General features: G+C 35.2%; 1 protein-coding gene across 3 annotated transcripts; it reads left to right on the top strand.

Annotated features, from left to right (window-relative positions):
- Positions 1 to 18,241: 18,241 nt before the first annotated feature.
- On the top strand, positions 18,242 to 22,763 carry Nmdmc (NAD-dependent methylenetetrahydrofolate dehydrogenase). Of its 3 annotated transcripts, XM_028300168.1 has the most exons (6): positions 19,371 to 19,546; positions 20,537 to 20,634; positions 20,896 to 21,351; positions 21,601 to 21,809; positions 22,163 to 22,285; positions 22,482 to 22,763. In XM_028300168.1, the coding sequence occupies exons 2-6, from the start codon at positions 20,543 to 20,545 to the stop codon at positions 22,607 to 22,609; spliced, it is 1,008 nt and encodes a 335-aa protein (XP_028155969.1). In that variant the 5' UTR covers positions 19,371 to 19,546; positions 20,537 to 20,542; the 3' UTR covers positions 22,610 to 22,763. The 3 variants fall into 3 exon arrangements, with proteins under 3 accessions (XP_028155970.1, XP_028155971.1, XP_028155969.1); XM_028300169.1 differs by lacking the exons at positions 19,371 to 19,546; positions 20,537 to 20,634 and adding an exon at positions 18,242 to 18,304; XM_028300170.1 differs by lacking the exon at positions 20,537 to 20,634 and having other exon boundaries at positions 19,370 to 19,546.
- Positions 22,764 to 23,060: the final 297 nt, after the last annotated feature.

Genomic DNA, 23,060 nt, shown 5'->3' with positions numbered 1-23,060 from the left:
TTTAGAAAGTGGCTAAATTTTAAGAGGCTACCTACTAAGTTAGAAAAAGAAGTTATTAAGCAAGGTGAATGTTATTTAAAATCAATTTTCTTTAACTATTATTGTGGCAATGTATTAAACACATCAAGCTAATATAGCACATTCTTTAAAGGAGTGATGTAAAGACAGTGCCCCTTAAGGGCTACCTTTTTTACTGTATTTGACGTTCATAAGCGCCACAAGTGGTCAAAATTGGATAAAATATTTTTGATTTTGATTTGATTTTTTAAAAGCTAAAACAGTTCAGTAAAAGTTTTACATACGAGTGTACATTGATGGATGACATTTGAAGGAAAAAGTCCGTGTTATTTATTGTTTTGTGCTACCATTGGGCCTGCCGTAGCTTACGCGGAAACACAACTCCATAGAGTTGAATGGAGCTGTCAAAATTGCATGGATTTTATTTCACCAGGGATACCTAAAATGGGCGCATTCAAACAATCTATTGAAGCAGGAGTAGTATTTATATAGTATTGAATAACCGTATTTTTAGGAACAAAATACCGTGCCTTATGGAATAGATAGATGAAAAAAAGGAATACAAACTTTATTGACAAAATATTCATTACAACAGTTCAGGACATTATTAGCAAGTAAATAGAATAAAATGGGAGAAGTAAGATGATAGAGATATATAATTTTTTGAATATTATCGTTTTTACAATAGTTTTTACTATGGATGAAAGTCTGAAATAAATTATTTATTAATCTATACTTATAATAAATCTGTAGAGAGGTCAATTCTGTATATCAAATATATTTTCAAAATAACTATCTGGGGGTGATTAGTGATCGATACTGATGCCAAAAATGCAATCAGTAAAATTTTTGTCTGTCTGTCTGTCCGTCTGTATGTTCCTTACAGAAACAAAAACTACTAGAGGGATTTTAACGAAACTTGGTACAATTATTCTTCATACTCTTGGGCAGGTTATAGTATACTTAGGAATTCCCACGGGAACAGGAATTAGCGGGAAAATCCTTTTGTATGAAAAATCTAAACCGCTTAAGTTAGACGCTTGAAAATACCAAATACCTAGGTCTATTGTCCCTTTAAGCAGTGAAAAAATCAAACTTCTAACTTAACGCGATCAAAAGATACTGCAGTTTATACCGACACCTTAGACGAATTTCCGTCACACGCTAGGGAATCAAAACCTACAAGATACTTCCCGTGAACTCAGAATCTTGAAATTCGGCACGAAGCAACGTTATACGAGTATAGTACAGATAAAGGAAAAATTGCGAAAATGATTTTGAAGTTACATAAAATATTAAATAAATAAATAAATATCCTTGGACATTTTACTCTGCGCTGCTAGTCCCAAACTAAGCAAAGCTTGTACTATGGGTACTAGACAACGGATATAAACATACTTAAATACATATTTTTTTTGTAAATACATACATATTATACATAGTAAACACCCAGACCCGTCACAGAAACTAAAATTCATCATTTCAATTTCTGCCCGGCCGGGAATCGAACCCGGGACTTCTCGGCATAGCTGCATAGAAGTCCGTTCTGAACCACTACACCAAACGGCCGACAATAAAATATTATTTTTGCTTACATGACCTAAAATATTTTTTTAATAATTATAAACTTATTGTTGTGGGAGACTTCAATATCGATTGCCAATGAACTATATATCTAGTATGTAATTTGATTTAATACGTCATAAATTGTAAACCGCTACGTTTTTACGGCGGAACCCTCGGTGTGCGAGTCCGACTCGCACTTGGCCGGTTTTTTTTTATAAAATAAAGAAAATTGCATTCAAAGATTTCCAAAAATTATGTCTCATATAATTGGCACAGAAGATTCCAATTCAAATTGACATTCTTTTTATGTTTGCGATGCGACTCCCCTATAGTTCTTCTTAGCATAGCTACACGTATAATAAAAAAAAAATGTTTTCAGGGTCAGAATGAAGTGTTTTTATATTTCAACGTCTCTCAATTATCCAAGATTTGACTGTTAAGAGAAGACTATCATCCGATTCGCAAAAAAATCTCGCATTTCCTCTTTACAGGTATTTATTTTTTGAAGCTTCGTTTACGCGTAGTAATTTTATAATCTGCATGTAATACAAAGGGCGGTAGAGTGTGTAAACTCATGACACGCATTAGCACACGCCGCTTTTGTAGAACCCTCGCAAGGAGAACAACAAATTTAATTCAGCAGGCCCAATTCTTATTTAGGACAAAAAATATCATGAAAAACATTATTGAAGGCCCTGGTGGTCACTGAGTCCCATCTTTTTTTATGTGATAAATGCTGAGCCTAAAAATATTATTAAAATTTTATTTTTTCTTAACAATTATTATATGAGTCTTTAGAACTAGCTCATAAATTAAAGAAGATCGTGTTTTTGTCACGAGAGTGTAGAGACCAAGAGTGATCCTGATGACGAATTGACACGTTCTAATAACCAGTGTCGGATTTTCTGTATCCAAATACACCAGGTGCTCAAAAATGAGAATATTAAACCTTGACACTTTTTGACAAAAAACAATCAGTATTGGATATTCTGTACGCAATTACATTGCGTTCAGACCAGGTGCTCAAATAAAAGAAAAAACCCATGAGAGGCATCCAGTTGGTAACATTAGTCGCGATGCCGGCTCACTGGACCAGATCTTACGGGAGCTGTAATCTGCCGTGTGTTAAGGTTCCCAATTATTCAGTCTATTTTTGGTTAGCTTTTACCCATGGTTTTGCTCGCGTTTTTCGTCCCCTTTCATCCCCTTAAGGGGTGAATTTTGGCAAATCCTTTCTTAGCTGATGCCTACGTCATATTATATGTTGTACCTTTCAGGAGTTTGAGCTGTGTGTTGATAGATTTAGTAAGTGAGTAGTACAGACTACAGAACCAAGTATTCGTGTAGTTATGGAACATGTAGAGTTTGAATTTCTCCAAATCAGATTTTTGGCCAAGTTTTTCTGTTAAGCTTTTAAAACTCAGAGCAACAAAACAAAAACGTGACATGCAGTAAGATGGCTGCAAATATTTTTTGTCAGGATCTTTAGGACGAACCACTAAATATAAGCACTGTATGGGGCCAAAATTGATGCACTATTATTAAATTGACATTTTTAAACATCACAATAGAAGAATTTATTGCAAATTAATCCGTATTTACAAAACCCAAAAAGTCACAGTGCTAAGATACCTTAATAACTTAATACCTTCGTCTTTACACAAATATAAGCCATACACGAAAATCAAATAGCTGTATTACATCAGGGAATCGTCGATTCAAATCTTCTATCTGATGGTTGATTAATCAAATGTACGAATACCTATCAGGGGTCCGATACGATTCGGCTTTGACGTCACTGGCGGAATTTGGAGCTCGTGAAGTTAGGGGAAGGGCACATAGTAACCTGATTTCTGAATTTTGATACTGCGGGCGAGATTTGCTATGAATTTATTTATTTTACAAAATGTGTTACTGAGATTTTTGCGAAGAACCCCTGATTTGTGGGTTCAAGTGGATACTTTCATACTGGATTTCCTTGGTTCTACTCCCAGATGGGATAAAAACTGATGCAGGTAGCAGTTCTTCAATATGATTCAGCCTTTGTGTCTCACACGATGGAAAAAATTAATACCGAAAATTCACCTACGACATCTTAAACTTTTTGCTATATCAACAAAAAGCTCCTCCACATTGTTAAAAAGTAAGATTTTCTATTTCAAAGTTGAATCTCATACTTGCTAAATCAGAATTCACCTTTACACTGATCAGGATCTAACACACACTGCATTTTTTATTTTTTAACCAAGCATAGGCACACAGAGCCAAGTATTCTGTTTCTAATCGCACTTTTACTTCTATTAGTTCTTCAATGGTATAGCATTTCAAAGCTTTATGTCCAAGTTATCAGATTTCAAAAAGCCAAACTGCGAATCCCTTTGTTTGTTGGTGGACCGTACTAGCGCTGAAAATTCGGGTATACCTATAATCGAATTTATTGTAACGGAGAGATTTTTCTATACGGAATTTATTTCTTTACTGAAATCTTTTTTTTTTTGGATGGACTGTTTTCTAATCCGTTGAAATATGGATGTTTTTTTTGGGTGATGAGGGTTTTCTCACAGTTGGCGCCTCTGGCGAGTAAGGTAAGGTCCTGTCACTTGCTTGTGACTATGACAGTGCGTGGTGAGAACTGAAACGGTAGGAAAACAAAAGAATGCGGTAGTCTGCAGTCTGCGGCGATCTGCGATCATCAGGTTGACGACACTGTCGAGTAAGTATTGCAAAATTTGCAAATAAGTAAGTAGACAGGTAACATAAATTCATTAACTAAAAACTACAGATAATTCAATAAAATTATAAGGTTCTGGGAGTGGAGCCCACGTACCGGAAAGCGCAGCGTAGGACTCAACAAGGTGGACCAACGACCTCAGAAAGGTAGCAGGAAGGCGCTGGATGCAGACCGCTATCAACTGGTCATTCTGGAAATCATTGGGGGAAGCCAATGTTCAGCAGTGGACGTCCTATGGCTGAAATGATGATGATGATGATAAGTGCCTACCTCTTCTTATGAATTTTAATCGAAATGAAAGATTTTATACGCACTTTTTCTATTAAAACCTCATCCATAAAGATATTAAACAATCGCCTGAATTTAAACATTTGCATTTATATCGAAATAACACTTTCGTTATCAGAATATTTTAATACAAAAAACATTAATGTGAACTATATGCAAATGCCTTTTTCAATTCGGAAAATACGATAAAGTTTTTAAAACTTGATTTGTTAATTCTATCAAACCACATACTCGTACTGTCGCTCGTTTAAAAATGTGAAAATTTATTTAATGTTTTTAATCTAAGGTGTTATAATCCAATTTTAATTACTTTTTGTAGGAAACGAAATAGGACCTTTATGTAAGACTACTCGTACCTTTTGTCACAAAAATAAATCTTGAAAGGAGTGAAAAAGGGATGAAAGTCGGAATGGGGAACGAATCATCTCTAAACGATCTGAAAATTTATTTTAATGCTGCAAAGGTCTTAAAATAAATCAAGTGATTTTGATCACGTAAAGTGCGATAAGACTTTCTGTGACTAAAATTAACTTATTGATATTATCATTAAGATACTCTACTCTAGGTGGACTCCACTAGGTGGACCGACGATCTGGTGAAGGTCGCGGGAGGTGCCTGGATATGCGGGCGGCGCAGGACGCCGGTCTTCGTGGAAATCCTTAGGGGAGGCCTTTGTCCAGCAGCGGACGTCATTCGGCTGAAATTAACGAACGAACTCTACTCTAAGCAGAATAGCCAATATCGGACTAGTTAATTTGAGAACTCGGGTTCGAACCCCGCCACCACGTGAAATGTTCTTAAAAAAGAAACTTTACTTAAGTTACTTATTTTACAAACTTAGAGCTCATTGTGCAAACATTTTCTTTTAGCTCAAACTATTCAAACCTAAACTTACAAAGCAAAACTAACTTCCACCTCTAACAAACCACGAGAAACAATGGAACATAAAATAACCTGATCAGTTTTCTCGAAGATTGCAGCAACACGGGCGGAAAGACTTGAATAAACAATGTATTAATTCCTGCCGAGAAACTTCAGTTTCTCCACTTATAAGAAAAGTTCAGATTTCACCGGCTTCTAAAGAAAAACAGGCAATAACTCCGGACCGCGCGGAGTTGAAAAACTGTGAATACAAAATGAAAATCGTTTGGCATTTATTAACGTCAGCTTTACTTAACGTTATAACCGGATAAGTTTGCAAATAAGCACTTTGGTCTTTAATTATTTTAAAGGTAACCTATTTTTGAAACAATTTAAACTGACTAGAGCCTTAAACATATTAATATAGACAAATAAACAATTGAAAGCTAAGATACTGGTTCGATCCTTGCCAAATTTGAGTGCAGGAACAAGGAGGATTGATTTGGGCTTACAGCCTTACAATCGTCCCACTGTCTGTCTGCTTAGGAGAAGTCTAAGTTCTCGAATTTTGTCCCTTATTCGCCTTTTACACCATTTACGGAAAGACTGGCAGTCTTTTACTCTTCCAGAATAACATTTAATTTTATTTCCATGATTATAATGTTTGTATTAAGTATTCTAGATTTGTGCTATTTATACGAGTATGTATGACGTATTTAAAACAAAAAGTATTGCAAGTTTTATCACCGTCACCTGATAACCCATTGTTCAAGTTACCTATTTTTAGTTTTGGGCAGCCTAGATGGGGCCGTGTAAAAGTTCAAAAATTTACTCCATTATTGCAACTTAATGAAAACATGCAAGCTAACTTGTTCATTATTAGATAGAGTTATTTACAGGTTCAACGGTCTAGCCACTCACATATTCATGCCGAAACTTTTTCAAATACCCCCAAACTACTAAACTTGCCAGTATGTGCTTCCAATTTGCGGTAAAGAATAATAAAGGACCTCCGTACATTTTGGATATGGGAGTTAGGGAAGTTTGGGCATACTGCTACAATGTAAATAGTATAAGAAATAATTGGCAACACTGTAGGCACTAAGTAGGTGCCACTGGTATGAAACACAGTGTTTTCTTTTTAATTAAAAGTTATAATACGTAAATAGTTACTTATCTATTAAGATTGTGCTTTCTCTCAGACCGCTATATTTTCCTACAAAGAATTTTAATACTTTTGTAAACCAATTTACCTATCTTAACAAATCTAACAAGACTACTTATCATTGTTACAAATTCATGTAGATGTTTTTCCTTGATATTTAAACAATTAAAAACAACCTTCCATGGAAATAATACCTCTACCTACCCAATTTTCGTGAAACAACGCCAAAGGAAGTTTAATTATGATTAAAGGTTCAATTCGATGCCTTTGCCACAGTTTTTTTTTAATTTGCTTTAAAATACTACCTTTTCATTGCGTGTGATCGCTAGGTACTTTGGTTACGACAAATTAAAGATCAACAACTCACAAAAGAACGTTTAATGAATACGGGAACAAATTAAAACACTCTTCGGGCACTCCATGAAGAACTCTTGAAACGACTAATTAAGAAAACTTGTTAACGCAGAAAAAAGGCGGAATGTCGAATGATGAATTAATTTTGGAAATTTTTAAGTTAACCCCTTTTTGCGAGCGGTGAATAATATTCTAATTTATGAAAGGCATTTCGCTTTAACGGTTCTTTTGACAGTACGGTTGGAACAACATTCGAAAGTTAAAGTAAAAGACAAGTCGGTAAAAAATTATAGTCCATTCAGCGTAAGATCTATTTAGTGAGGCGCTCCTTATAAACCTAATCGATATTTTTTAGAATCGAGAATATTTTCTATAGAAATCTAATCGCCATTTATTTGTTTGATTTTTAAATCTTGATCAAAATTATATCTATGAATTTGAACTATCTGGAAATGGAATAAACGTGAATATTCTTAGTGATACAAAATAAATCACAAAGAATTAAATAAATGCATTTTATTCAATAAAACATCAAAATAACAATAACAAACAATACGTGGAGAAATCGCATAAAACAAAACCGTCATCAAAGGCAAACGCACACGTACTGACTTAGCTTTGACCTGCCTGAGATAATAATCGTGATTCGATGGTAAGATGACCACCATGCCGATTACTGATTTATTGCGATTGTTTATGTCCCATCCCTATGAGCAAAAGTTCCGACTAACGCAGAAGCAATTCATTTAATATTTTTTAACAATTTTTTCTAAATAATAAACTAATAAATAATTAGAAATTCTTGTTAAGGTTAATTGAGAAAGATTAGTGATTGATATTTTGGAAGGATGAAAACACACAAAAGTAATTGATTTTTACAACTCAATATTTTTATTCGTAGAAAGTTAGAATCATAAAACGAAACGTTTTATCTGTCTAAATCACCATCATAAGTTGAATGAACTATAAATAAGCGAATTCAGATCAGGCCCAAATTATCATATTTTGTATTTTTATGAAACGAAATTCGTACGTTATATAATCAAACTTAAAAAGAAGTTTACTTGACATACCCATCTAAATGCATCACCCTAAATCCACAAAAAAGTGTATTTGTCTCGAGTGTTTGCGTTTCGTTTAACAAAATACGTTTCGTTTTAAAAAAACGTTCCAATAAATTGCGAAAAATGTCCCCGAAGAGCGTTGGGAGGCGAGGGCAAAGAAACAAGGGCGATGATCGATTGCCGGTGCAGTAAAACTTGATGGGCCGCGACCAGGCGCTCGTCTTTTGTTCGGTTTGACACTGGCGACTCTTGATCGGCGGGAATGGTCCGAGAATAGTCTGTTTTGAAATTGGAATTTGAAACGGTTGCAATTTTTTAAAGGAGCAATTGCCGCGTTGGATGGTTGAACGTTTTATTGTAGAGTATAGTTTACCGATGGTACATAAATACTTTTTATAGCGACTACTTATAGCTGAACGTGAAGGTGTCGGACTCGTGATCCTAAGAAGGCTGGTTCGATCCCCGCCGCCACTGGACTATTATATACCATTTGCAACACAAACATATTATTTATTTACCTATCCACAAGGGGTTAACAAGATTCTTTTTTTAACTAAGTAGGTTTTCTTTCTGAAATAATTAACTTTTTAAAAAAATAAAACCGACTTCTAATGCGTGAACACAAAAAAATACTAAAAATTAAAAATATTGCGTATAAAAAAGTTCATCCCCAATTTTCCACCCTTGGGGGTGAAATATTTTCTTCAAATTCGCATGAAACCACCCTTTTGATAGTACCTATTCAACAAAAAAATAATCGTTCAAATTGNATTTCAGCGTTCTTTTTACTCTTTTGACGTTGCGTTGACAGTTTTTACCTAAATTCGCGCGGAATATTTTTGTGAAATGGCTCTTAATATTTTAAACTAAGGTTATTATCCAATTTTAATTACTTTTTGTAGGAAACGAAACAGTACGGCTAGCACGAAAAACTTTCGAGTTCGAATCGTTTGCGTACTCGAATTGCCATCAAAAGATTTAGTACGAAAACTACAACAGTGCCCTTATGAACGTGTCGTAAAGTGAACTTAGTATGGGAAATGGTTGAACGAAACTTATTTTGAGAATCGAAATTGTCACGTTATCGTTTAATTCGAAGGTTGAGTGTCGAATTTTGTCGAATATGCAAACGATTCGAAGACGAAAGTTGTTCATGCTAGAGGTACAGGATCTTTATGTAAGACTACTCGTACCTTTTGTCACAAAAATAAATCTTGAAAGGAGTAAAAAAGGGATGAAAGTCTGAATGGGGAACGAATCATCTCTAAAGGATCTGAAAATTTATTTTAATGCTGCAAAGGTCTTAAAATAAATCAAGTGATTTTGATCACGTAAAGTCCGATAAGACTTTCGGTGTCTAAAATTAACTTATTGATATTATCTATGATACTCTACTCTAGGTGGACTCCACTAGGTGGACCGACGATCTGGTGAAGGTCGCGGGAGGTGCCTGGATATGCGGGCGGCGTAAGACGCCGGTCTTTGTGGAAATCCTTGGGGGAGGCCTTTGTCCAGCAGCGGACGTCATTCGGCTGAAATGAACGAACGAACTCTACTCTAAGCTGAATAGCCAATATCGGACTAGTTAATTCGAGAACTCAGGTTCAAACCCCGCCACCACGTACAATAACTTACAAAAGAAACTTTACTTATTTTACCTACTTAGAGCTCATTGTGCAAACATTTTCTTTTAGCTCAAACTATTCAAACCTAAACTTACAAAGCAAAACTAACTTCCACCTCTAACAAACCACGAGAAACAATGGAACATAAAATAACCTGTGGGCTAATTCAAATGCATTTGACGAGAGTAGAAATCGTCTGTCAAATAATTTTCTAGTACTTAATCAATTTTGAACTGATTGTCAAGGTAATACAGTTAATATCAAATATATATATCAAAGCCAGACTACGCCTAATGTCAGATCAGCCGATGGTAGATGCATTTCCAATATCGCGTACGAAGACGGAGAACTTTGTCAATATAGTGGTACATAAGGGTCATAATTAGTGGATGCCGACGATTTTCGCGCTGTCATCTCAACGACTGCCCACCCTTGTCGTTAGAGCAGTCGACTGGCTGATTAGTTTTCTCGAAGATTGCAGCAACACGGGCGGAAAGACTTGAATAAACAATGTATTAATTCCTGCCGAGAAACTTCAGTTCTACACTTATAAGAAAAGTTCAGATTTCACCGGCTTCTAAAGAAAAACAGGCAATAACTCCGGACCGCGCGGAGTTGAAAAACTGTGAATACAAAATGAAAATCGTTTGGCATTTATTAACGTCAGCTTTACTTAACGTTATAACCAGATAAGTTTGCAAATAAGCACTTAGGACTTTGTTTTAAAGATGACTCATTTGAAAGGGTTGAAACTGATCAGGGCCTTAGAAATGTTCAAATATCTTTTTCTGTAGTAGGCTCTTAAGGCATCCAAAGTGGTACAGGAGTGGGAGTGGTCTTATTTTACTCTGTGAAATCACACAGGAAACATGTGTCCAAAAATACATAATATAAATCTTTATCTGTATGTGTACCTACCTAAATTATGTAAGAGTATACAGGGTGGAATTTTGTAATGCCACCTGGAGGAAAAGTACTCTTTATACTTTAGATAGAAAATTTTACTGAAAGAAAACATTCCTTTATTTTTTAAAAGAAAGAGAACTGCTTTCAATAATTTTCGATTTTTTTTTTAAATTCACTACCATACCATACGATTTTCTGTAACATAATCAAAATAATTTAAGATTTCATGGTTTTCCTTTCATTTGATTTATCAAGTTTGTTAGAGAGATTTCATCCTTATACTTAACCATAACGATCGATGTAATAAAAATACAGGGTGTCATTTTTAACAGACTTTAGTTGGTTCGATTCCCGGGTGTGGCAAGCAAATTTTTGAAAATCTTTGAATGCAGTTCTATTTCTTTTAAAAAATAAAGGAATGTTTTCTTTGAGAAAAAAATTCTATCTACAATATTAAGATTACTTTTCCTCCAGGTGGCATTACAAAATTCCACCCTGTATATTAATACAAAAAAGTATTGAAGTATTTAAATCCGTTACCTGGTAGGTAATAATAATCAAGCTTTGCTTAGTTCGGGACTAGATGGGGCCGTGTAAGGCCCGGTTTCCATCATGGCAGCACCACTAAAAATCCAAGAATGAACTCCATTCTTAAAAAAAATGAAATAGCATGCAAGCTAACTTGTTCAGCATTAGTGGCATTAGATAAAGTTATTTACATGTTCAACGGTCTAGCCACTCACATATTCATGCCGAAACTTTTTCAAATACCCGCAAACAACTAAACTTGCCAGTATGTGCTTCCAATTTGCGGTAAAGAATAATAAAGGACCTCCTTACATTTTGGATATGGGAGTTAGGGAAGTTTGGGCATACTGCTACAATGTAAATAGTATAAGAAATAATTGGCAATACTGTAGGCACTAAGTAGGTGCCACTGGTATGAAACACAGTGTTTTCTTTTTAATTAAAAGTTATAATACGTAAATAGTTGCATATTAAGATTGTGCTTTCTCTCAGACCGCTATATTTTCCTACAAAGAATTTTAATACTTTTGTAAACCAATTTACCTATCTTAACAAATCTAACAAGACTATCATTGTTACACATTCATGTAGATAGGTACATGCAGATGTTTTTCCTTGATATTTAAACAATTAAAAACAACCTTCCATGGAAATAATACCTCTACCTACCCATGCAATTTTCGTGAAACAACGCCAAAGGAAGTTTAATTATGATTAAAGGTTCAATTCGATGGCTTTGCCACAGTTTTTTTTTAATTTGCTTTAAAATACTACCTTTTCATTGTGTGTGATCGCAAGTCGCAGTCGTAACCAAAGTACCTAACTTTGGTTACGACAAATTAAAGATCAACAACTCACAAAAGAACGTTTAATGAATACGGGAACAAATTAAAACACTCTTCGGATACTCCATGAAGAACTCTTGAAACGACTAATTAAGAAAACTTGTTAACGCAGAAAAAAGGCGGAATGTCGAATGATGAATTAATTTTGGAAATTTTAAAGTTAACCCCTTTTTGCGAGCGGTGAATAATATTCTAATTTATAAAAGGCATTTCGCTTTAACGGTTCTTTTGACAGTACGGTTGGAACAACATTCGAAACTCAAAGTAAAAGACAAGTCGATAAAAAATTAAATAGCGAATTCAGATCAGGCCCAAATTACTATATTTTGTATTTTTATGAAACGAAATTCGTACGTTATATAATCAAACTTAAAAAGAAGTTTACTTGACATACCTATCTAAATGCATCACCCTAAATCCACAAAAAAGTGTATTTGTCTCGAGTGTTTGCGTTTCGTATAACAAAATACGTTTCGTTTTAAAAAAACGTTCGAATAAATTGCTAAAAATGTCCCCGAAGAGCGTTGGGAGGCAAGAGCAAAGAAACAAGGGCGATGATCGATTGCCGGTGCAGTAAAACTTGATGGGCCGCGACCAGGCGCTCGTCTTTTGTTCGGTTTGACACTGGCGACTCTTGATCGGCGGGAATGGTCCGAGAATACTTAGTCTGTTTTGAAATTGGAATTTGAAACGGTTGCAATTTTTTAAACGAGCAACTGCCGCATACTTTCGTTGAACGTTTTTCTTTATGTTTTATATTATGTAATTTACGGAGTACCTAACTAAAATGTTTACTAACTACTGTTTTTATGTCTTTTCTTCTTCCATTATTATGTGCCACTGTCATGTATGTAATTGCCTGTATTTGTGTGATATCCATTGTAATAAATGTATCTTTCTTTCTTTCTAAATTAAAATAATATCTACTTTTTGAAAGGCTACGAAAGGTGAAGGTGTCGCACTAGCGATGTGACCTGAGGAACGCGGGTTCGATCCCGGACGATGGACTTGACTATTGTGGTGAAACCACACGTAACAAAATCATACTTAGATTAAACCACGAGGGGTTAAAGAGATTCTTTTTGTTACGTACTTTTTAAACGATCCCACAGTCCGCAAGGTTTTCTTTCTGAAAAATACCTCAATTTGTTTGTTCCATGTAGGTACCTACTTAACAGAATTGAACTTTCGAATTGCTATGAAAATTACATGACCCCATCATTGAAAGGTAAAAGGCTATGAAACAAGGGCGATGATCGATTGCCGGTGCAGTAAAACTTGATGGGCCGCGACTAAGCACTTGTCTTTTGTTCCGCTTCACATTTACTGACTTTTGATCCGCAATAAAAAGTTTTGAATAGTTGTGAATATTTTTCGAACAGGGGTTAAAACTTCTTGGTGGACGATGTTATAGTTTTAAAATTAAATATCGATGATCGTTTGTCGAAGAAAAAAAAGAGAATCGTGATCAGCGATTATGTTTTGTTTGGCTTGAATTATGAATATCTACAGGAGACAGGTAATTTTAAAAATAGAATGTAAGAGAAAAAAAGCTAGTTGAGATTTTAAATAAGGTTTTATAGGTTTAATTTTTAATAGTGTTAGTCTTGTCCTTAAAACGCTTTAAAGTATCTTTCGTGATGCAATAAACATTCACTGACAAATCTCTTTACAAACAATAAATGGGACCTTAAAACTTTATTTCATAGATATTATACATACATAATCATAAATATGATGTTGGCTTTGAAATAGACGTGCTAAACCGACCTACACCTGTTTTGTTTCAATAACGACAGTAATTAAACACTCCAAACCTTTAATGAACACTAAAACTACATCCCCTTCCAAGTGATCACGGTTCCCTACTCCAGCATCGCTCGATATAAAGCGTTTATTGCCCAGAGGATGACATTAAAAACCGCTTAGCGCTGCCTTACAACTAAATAACGCTCGTATTTTTGGTTGCCACTACAAAAAGCTTTTTAAAAGCATCGTACGAAATTCACATTAAGCCTATACGCATACTATGTTGCATGGCTTCGTAATGCGATTCTTTTGTATGTACCTAAATTAAATGTTAAAAACCAAAATGGTTATCTTTATTATTAAATACACATTTTTCACATACTGTGATCCATTGGGTCTCTATTTATCATCTCTATCAAGTTAGAATATGTAAAGTCTGGAAATCATTGGAGGAGGCCTATGTTCAGCAGGAGACGTCCAATGCCTAAAATGATGATGATGTTAATTAGCTAATGTTTTCAGTATGTTTAAGTATTGACGCAATTTTGTATACCCATTCTTATAAGATACATCATACAAGAATGCGTGGTAAATTCAGTGAACTGCTCCTGAATCAAATGTACCTACTACTGCTTTTTCTATTTATTTATATTAACCGGCAGACAGTGGTGACTGAGTTTGTTGCGGCGCTTCTTCTCAGCACTTGCCAAATTTTGGTCTCGAAGCGCTGGTAGGGTAAAAAGATTATGAGACATGTAGAGGCTCCTTAAGAGCAAAATGACGATTTGTAAGAACTATTTATTAGTCTAAACAAATAAAGAAATTTTGACTTGACTATTTCAGGACTTATTTACACAAGCTAAAGGCATAATTTACCCCCTTACTAATAAAAATTACACACTCGTTGAACAGTGTTTTAAAATGACGTTTAGTATGGAAATGTCAATTTAAAACAGTGTTCAACAAGCTTGCAACTTTTTATTAGTAAGGGGGTAAGCGTAAGAGAGAGAGAGAAACTATCTCTCTCTCTCTCTCTCTCTCTCAAAAACAATCAATAAATCGAAATGATTTTGTAGTCGACCCCTAATAGTGATTACTCGATTATAGGTCACGGCAGTTACCAAGTTTTTATCTACTGATAGATGGTGTACCATGATAATAACAGTTCATCATTTGCACCCTTTCGTGTAAGGTTGGTGAGACACGCAAGCCTAGTAATAAAGTCTATAGCATGTTGGATATTGATTCACTGGCCTTTCTTGATAACTACCTACCTTGCTTGTTAAAATAGAGTAAGATTTTATATAGACCTACTGATATAATAGGTGAATGATAGATGGCCTACTATAGAACTAGTTTTTTTTTAATTTGTTGGACGCATGAATTGGACGTCAGTCTAAACGAAAATAAGTTTTTTTACGGAGAATCTCTTGGCTCGCATCTTATTTGATGGAAAATGCTGATCAGGCCGAAGGTGAATACAAGCTTCACCTGAAATCCCCAACCACGTCCCCAACATCGTTTACCTCCTGTCCCGTAAATAACATAACCCTCCTTCTGGTGCAGTCGGGTAAAAAACCACAGAGGAACTTGCTATCTAACCTTCAACTGCCGAAACACAACAATGATCAATATTGTTATTGATTGATTGAGGTTGAAAGCGATAGACTAGGGCTCTTCCACACGGAGACGACCCATTTTTTTGCAGGAACTCTTTTTTACAGGATTCCGTTTAGTAGTAGGTACCTACGTGTTCTACATCCCTTTTGCAATATCCCGCTAAAACCGATCCGTTCAAAACTTCAAATTTCAATTCAATAAACACTAATTGCTTGTTCACACGACAGTTTTACGGAATCCTGCATTACTGGGTCCCGCAAAACTGGACTGCCGTGGTTAAGGTCCTTTTTTTTTCGGTGGTAAAATGCATTGAGTTGCATACCCGCCACTGTGGTCAGGCGGCGGGTTATGTGGGACTCTCCCCTCCAGAAGGGAGGGGCCTACCCACTAAAAATCCACCATCTCCGTCTCGCTAAGCATAGGTGGGAGCCGGTGTAGCGAGGCCTTTCCCGACATGTTCCACCTATGCGCAGACCGTCTGCTATGCGTGCAGACTCCAACTTCGACCACGCCATCTTTTATTTTTACAGTGACAGTTTGTTGTACTGCAACTGACCACTCGGAGATATACAACTATATGTATACAAATGTACAAAGTGCTTTAAGGTATTAATCAGTAAATAAACAAACGACTAAGTAAGTTATTATAACGAACAATAAAATGATTGAACATGATTAATGACTGTAAAATGGTACCGATTTGTATTCGTTATTGATGGATGCTACAATGGGTGCTACGGTCGAAAGGTGAAGGACTTATCTTAGGCTTTGACGTAGGTTTAGGTTCGATGACTTGTAATAGTACCTACCTACCTAAAGGTATGTAGGTGGTCTTGGTTTGCTCTAGACCAGTACCAATCGTACCTACCTACCGTACAGTTGATGTGATTCCTGAAAATACTTTTATTTGAATTTGTTTGACATGGAAAAACTCCAGTCAAAAGTCTGTTGCACATAACAACAAACACCATGTAATGATCTCTCTTAGAATATAAAACATTTTGTAATGAAGACATTTGAATCTGTAAAAAGATTCGTCATGCAATAAAATTTTGTGCGGTTTCGTATGAAATTTGGAATTCGAATGATTCAAAAATACGTTTCCGAAATAGTTTAGGCCGCTATCTTATTATTATTGTTTAATATTTTATACAGGATATAGCTCTTATTTACGATCTAGTTACTATGCACATTAAGAATCTAAATATTATCTAAAGGTCAAGTATAGGCAATGTTATTCACCTAGGCCATGTGATAAGATAAAAGGTCATAACAAGATTATAATTATACCAGCTTAGGCTGATTTAGCTAATAATACGGTACTTCATGGTTCCTTGCAAATGTTTCCAAATTCCAATCACATCGATTGAATGGGGCCTAAATCTATGCAGAACGCGTACCTAGTAGGTAGATACCATTGGTAGAGTCTGTAAAAGTTGTAAATAATTACGCGCGAGCGATAAGGTTATGTAGCTTGGGGTCATTGGACAAAATTCTACGTGCTCGGCGACCAGACTATAGATAACCTACTTTATGACTAGGTACTGTCACTGCGACAACGTCAACAAAAGCTGCTTACCTAACCCAGGGAAAGACGAAAGGCTAAAATGAAGGCAGGTACAATAAAATTTTGTCTTAAACTATAGATTCGTTTTAAGTTAAATTAAAAAGTCCATTGAAGTACTTTAAAAGTAAAAAAACAATAATATTCCTAAAAAAGTTACATCTTAAATACCCAGCACCTTTTCAAAGTGTTTATATTCTTAAGCGACTTCTAAATAACATATTTGGGATTTCATAATGTTTATTTTCGAGCACGGTGCGCGTAAACAAAAAATATTGCTAGGGTTCGAGAGAAATTAAAAAGTTTTAATTGAATATTAGCCATCTGAGTGGGAAGCAACTTCGTCAAACTTGCGGGATTGAAGACTACCCGAAAACAGAGAAAAAATTATATTAAATTTTGATTCTTCAGAAGTTTCAGATACTTTGATGCTTTACGCGCTGTTGTGTTTGAAATTACAAAAATATTTAAAGTTCTTAAACAAAATTTTCTCTGAATTTTAATAAACAGTTTTTTTTTGGAAAAAACAGATAAAGTTAAATTGTTAATGTATCGTATTAACGGGACTTTTTAGAATGTATTTTTCTTTTGACGAAACTGATATTTCGACGCAGACACTCTGCTCTGACGCAGATTAGATACCTAATTAACTAAAAATAAGTTACCTGCTGACTATGAAAGTAAGTAGGCCTGCTATAGTTTTAAAGGCCTGGTCGTTTCAGGACTAAATCAACATAATTATGTGATCTCTAACGACGAATAATATTCATGGATCGATAGATTAGTGAACGTAGCTCTCAGGTCTCAGGTTCAATTTTTCTTGTCAGATTAAGTAAATAAGAATTGAAAATACCTAAAACCTAAACAAACCTTTCCAAATGAATTCTAAATAGAAAATGCTTCCGGAAATAGGTACTTAGGTACTTAATAAATTTTTGAGAATAATATATAATTTACCATTGGTGCGTATAGGTACGCGTGCGCAATAATTTAATGGTAATGGTACCAGGTGGACCGACGACATCGTAAAGGTAGCAGGGAAGCGCTGTATGCATGCCGCTACGGATCAACGTGGAAAGCATTAGGGGAGGCCTATGTTCAGCAGTGGACGTCCTATGGCTGAAGTGATGATGATGATGATGAATTTACCATTTTGTTGTAACTAATTAGGTAGGTGTACCTAAGTGAAATAATATGTAGGTAACATTGTTTTGAATATAAATTGTTTTAATAACATTATGATTAATTATTCTCACGCCAAACATTGTTTTCAACCTACAAATCTTATCATGGCTCTCCACATCGAAACCGCATCGCTCCAATTTACGTACTATCTGATAAAAAGCATCGATAAAATGCATATAAAAGTCATTTCCCTGACATCAAGGCAAGTGTGCACGGTGCCTCATACATAAAACATGTAAGTTTGATTATAATTACTAATGCTATTATTGTGGTCATTTGTGTTATTTTAACGCGATCGCGGGGGGTAAGTAGAGTGCGATAGCAAAATGATAAGGTGATCTGCAATACTGTATAAAACTTAGAACACATTATTAAAAAGCACTTTTTTTAATAACTTACCTATGACTTGAGTCACAACTTAAGCTGACTTCAAGTCAGCGTGGTAGGATAGTGCTGCAGTGTACTTTAGGTACCTACTGATTCTGCACTGAGATGACGAGATTCGAGAAGTCATCATCAGTCATTTAGGTACCTAATAGGTATCCAATTTATCAAAGGCAAACGAAGGATTTGACCTGCACTCCCCATGAAGCCTAGATGGGACGGTGGGCAGCCTTTTCCTTTTCCTTTTAATAGTCCAACTGTTTAAATACATATTTTAAAATTCGTGCGTTATCTAACATTGCCTGCCATAAAAATCATGCCTATCTACATACTCTACTATAATTTTTAGCTTCTGGTTAATTCTAAATGATTGGAATTTACGTAATTATTTATTGTACTCACGCCTTAAAATGACGTCTTTGAAACAAGATGTTGTTATTGCATATCTCTACGCTAATTACTGTTGTGTCGAAACATTGACACTGGACATCGGGATAACCTCCGCGTCACAACCGCGCCCACTTACGCGCGCTCACGCAGAAGAGGCGTGATTTTACTACTCTAGCACGTGGGTGCGCACATTTTCCGTCATATAATTCTAGATTTTAATTCCTGATCTTCAACCGTATTAACGAATAATAACACTGGTTATTCTACCAGCATTCGTATTGCAAAATTGATGCTTAGAGCAGCAGAATCAACCCTTTGTGGTTGACGTAATCACGTTATTGGAATAATTATTTGATGCCAATAAATACGTAGAACTATGTATTAATTGTTTATTTGGAGTAAATTACGGAGTCTCCGTCATTTTCACAAATTATTACAAGGAATTCCTACGAAAAACTATTGAAATTTTGCTAAGAAACAAAACGCAACACGCATGCGCATCACGCACCACCTTTCTTACACCTGTCAAAACCCAAAACGTCAAAAAAGTTTACGTAGCGAGGTTAGAAGTTGCGAAATAGTTTTAATTAATTTATTTATTACATAAAACTAATCGTAAAATTACATTAAAGTTACTAAAACATACAGAGAAACTTATTATTTGTGATTATATTAAAAGTTACTCTTCAACAAAGCTAAATACGTAAGTAATTTAAAGTAACCTTACACCTATGAGATTTTTGCTAATTATAAAAAAATTGTTCGCAATAGGCTGACGAAAACTGTTTCTTAGTAACATATAGACAAATATTTTAATTTGAAAGACACGTACATGATAATACGTAGAATTTGATAACGATTAATTAAAAATAACTTAGGAATAAAACAAGTAGTCAACTACGTCAATTTAGGCTCAATATGATGCAATAATTACGAGAAAAACAACGAAATATTGCCACGAAAACTTCTAGTTGTTACTCTTTGTTGTTTGGTGCAAATAAGGATGTTTTTACTGTCGTTTGAAACACATTGGTTGATGATTTCCTGTGATTACCTATATCCTTCGAACAAAGACTGAGGCCTAACACCTATACAATGCACATTCACTGTGTGAAAGTGCTCCGATATAGTTCACAGTCAGGCATTTTTGCTTCGGTGCCAACTTTATCTTCTTTAGATTTTCAACGCAGTCTAATTTTACTTCTTTTTTCTTTAACTTTTTACCGTTGAATACCTACTTGTAAACAAAATCCAATTTCAGTATTATTCAATACTTTATCNTTAGTACCTTAGTTAAAATATAATTATAAAAACAGAAATTAAGAAGGTATGTATTTATATTCACTTATTAGAGCCAGACTAAAAATGTTATTGATCAATATTGGTAATGAGTAAAAACAAGTAAAGAACTTATTTACACATTCTTTTATTTCTTACTCATTATGAGATATTTAAAACTGGAAATAACCAGTGAAAGACTCTTTTATCACGTTTTACACTGGTTAAAAGCAGATCGTACCTTCACCTATGTTGATATAGTTTGAACCTATAACCCTATTAAATATGTCATTTTAAGCCAATTAAAAGCAATATGAACCAGACATTTACTGCAAAAAATTACTCCATGCTGTTATCAAACGTTTAAAACGAGTTGTTTGTCTTGCGTGACCTAATGAACTATGTACGTCAACAGTAGGCGATGAGGCAAATCCTTTGCCAGTATGTATTCAGTTCGTTTCTGAAATCCACGATGAGAAGTCACACGTACATTGATTCCTTGGGCTCGGCCAGGTAAATTAATAAAAAGACGTGATTTGTACGCTTACCTATTGTGGCTGATTATTATTAGATGTGTGATTTATTTGTTTTTCTAATCGCACCTGTTGTATATTTTGACACTTTATTTATTCATGTGTTTCAATGTTGTGGTTTTGGCTACACCAAAGCTTTTGTTTGTGTAGTAACTGTGTTTTCTCAGTTGTAAATATTTTTGTAAACACCTAGCTTTACAAAATCAATTCAAATAGTTAATGCCTTAATTTTTGTTGTCAGGATAATGGCCCAGATCCTGGATGGGAAGGCCCTGGCCAAAGATGTGAAGGATGAGTTGAAAACAAAAATCGAAAACTGGGTGAATCTTGGCCACCGGGCACCAAGTCTGCGCTGCATAATAGTTGGAGATGACCCGGCCAGCCACACCTACGTCCGTAACAAAGTAGCAGCGGCCAAGTATGTTGGCATTGACGCTGCAACTATCAAGTATGAAGAAACTATGTCTGAAGCAGCGTTGATTGAAGCGATCCAAGCGCTAAACGCTGATGAAGCCATAGATGGTATATTAGTCCAACTACCTGTGCCTCAATCTATGGATGAAAGGAAGGTTTGCAACACTGTGGCTCCGGAAAAGGATGTTGATGGCTTCCATATCATCAACGTTGGACAACTGAGCTTGGATATGCCGACTATTGTGCCTGCCACTGCCCTTGCTGTTATTGAGATGCTCAAAAGGTAATTTACTTTTTGTCTCACCTTATTGTTTATTCAATGTCATCCTTAGTTTAAAATTCATTAAAGTAACATTTTTAAAATTACATGTTTATCAGTAAGAAGTAATTAATGGACTCATTAAAAACGTATAAATTAATTATAAAAGGTCTGTGTTTCTAAATAAAATGTAAAGTAAACTTAGGTACAAAAATAAACCAAAGACTAAGTAGCTACAGTGGAAACAATAGTTCTTTACCTACTTTTTTGCAGATTCAAAATTGAGACATTCGGCCGCAACGCTGTCGTCGTTGGTCGGTCAAAGAATGTTGGGATGCCGATTGCCATGATGCTGCATTCTGACAAGAAGCACGACAGTGGCCTGGGAATGGATGCTACCGTCACGATATGTCACCGCTACACACCGAAGGAAAAACTGGACTTCTATTGCCGTAATGCTGACATCATTGTCACAGCTACAGGTAAAGTATTAAACTACAGTACCTTCTAATATTTTTTAAATAATTGACACTAGGTCATATTTTTTCAGGAAAGGCCACTTTTTCTATTAATAACTTCTTACTTTTCTGTATGTAAACATAACTCACCTGGCTGTAATCGTAGTTCTGTAGTTGCCATTGGTTCTCGGAGACAGCTATCCCAGCCGTAGTAGTGGGTTCGAATCCCGCTGACAGCGAATATTCTTTCTTGATCTGTCCTAAAAAAGAGGTCTTTATTAATAAGTAATAGAATATTTATTTTAATTTTATGCACCTATGTTTATTTGTAGGCGAGTGAATTAATACAGTGTATTTATTTACTATTTAATCAACAGGTATTCCCAGTCTTATCAAAGCAGATATGGTGAAGCCAGGTGCCACGGTGATCGACGTTGGCATCACAAGAGTGACAGACGAGGTCGGAAACACCAAGCTCGTTGGTGATGTTGACTATGAAGGTAAGTTTTTTAGTTAGACCTTTAAGTTTTTCCAGATTTTTGTTAACTATGAAACTTGTTAGCTATGAAATTAAAGAGTACCTACCTAATAAATATTATGAATAAAATTTTATTCTTATCCTCTGCTTTGTTTTAAAGTCTAGTTTGTACTAAGAAACTAATTACTGTGCAAAGCTGACCCGTTTTTTGTCTACAGAAGTGAAAAAAGTCGCCGGTGCAGTCACTCCGGTGCCCGGTGGTGTTGGCCCGATGACAGTTGCAATGCTCATGCAAAACACATTCCAAGCCGCCCAAAACCTTCGCAACAAAACTCTGCTGCAGTAAGTCAGTTTCTACCTACGTGCCATATCTGCAATTATCTGATCTATTGTCGTTTAGTATTGAATCTTATTTTAAGTGCAATAGAAACTATTATTAGATGTTGGTATGCATTTATATTTTGTTATTGGTATACAGTCAAGTTCATGTCGTTGATTTTTNTCAAGTTCATGTCGTATGGTTTTTGTTTACTTTAATTGGTTAAAACTCTGTAAAAAAAATTTGGCCATATTTTTACAATATTGATTTTGAATATGACTGTATGCCATTGTTGTTATTATTTGTGACTTGATTATTTAGAATCTCCTACTGCTCGGTAAGAGTGTAGTGCTAAATTTAAGTTAGGGTGGACTCGATCAAACAAGAGTAAAAAATAATATTAATCTCAGAATAAATCGTCAGTCATTCGACATTTTGACATATTTCCCATACTGAAACTGTCAATGTGCCAGTTATA

Source organism: Ostrinia furnacalis, unplaced genomic scaffold (assembly GCF_004193835.3).
Source record: "Ostrinia furnacalis isolate ACB-3 unplaced genomic scaffold, ASM419383v2 OfSCF0696, whole genome shotgun sequence".
In the NCBI taxonomy this organism is placed as follows: domain Eukaryota; kingdom Metazoa; phylum Arthropoda; class Insecta; order Lepidoptera; family Crambidae; genus Ostrinia; species Ostrinia furnacalis.
The sequence above is the reverse complement of the archived record's forward strand: the minus strand, read 5'-3'. Positions and strand labels throughout refer to the sequence as shown.

Excerpts from the sequence above, each read along its gene's own strand:
- Nmdmc (XM_028300168.1), top strand. The coding sequence starts at position 20,543 with ATGAGGCAAATCCTTTGCCAGTATGTATTCAGTTCGTTTCTGAAATCC. Across the intron at positions 21,352-21,600 it reads GTTATTGAGATGCTCAAAAG|ATTCAAAATTGAGACATTCG; the intron begins GTAATTTACTTT and ends ACTTTTTTGCAG. Across the intron at positions 22,286-22,481 it reads TGGTGATGTTGACTATGAAG|AAGTGAAAAAAGTCGCCGGT; the intron begins GTAAGTTTTTTA and ends TTTTGTCTACAG.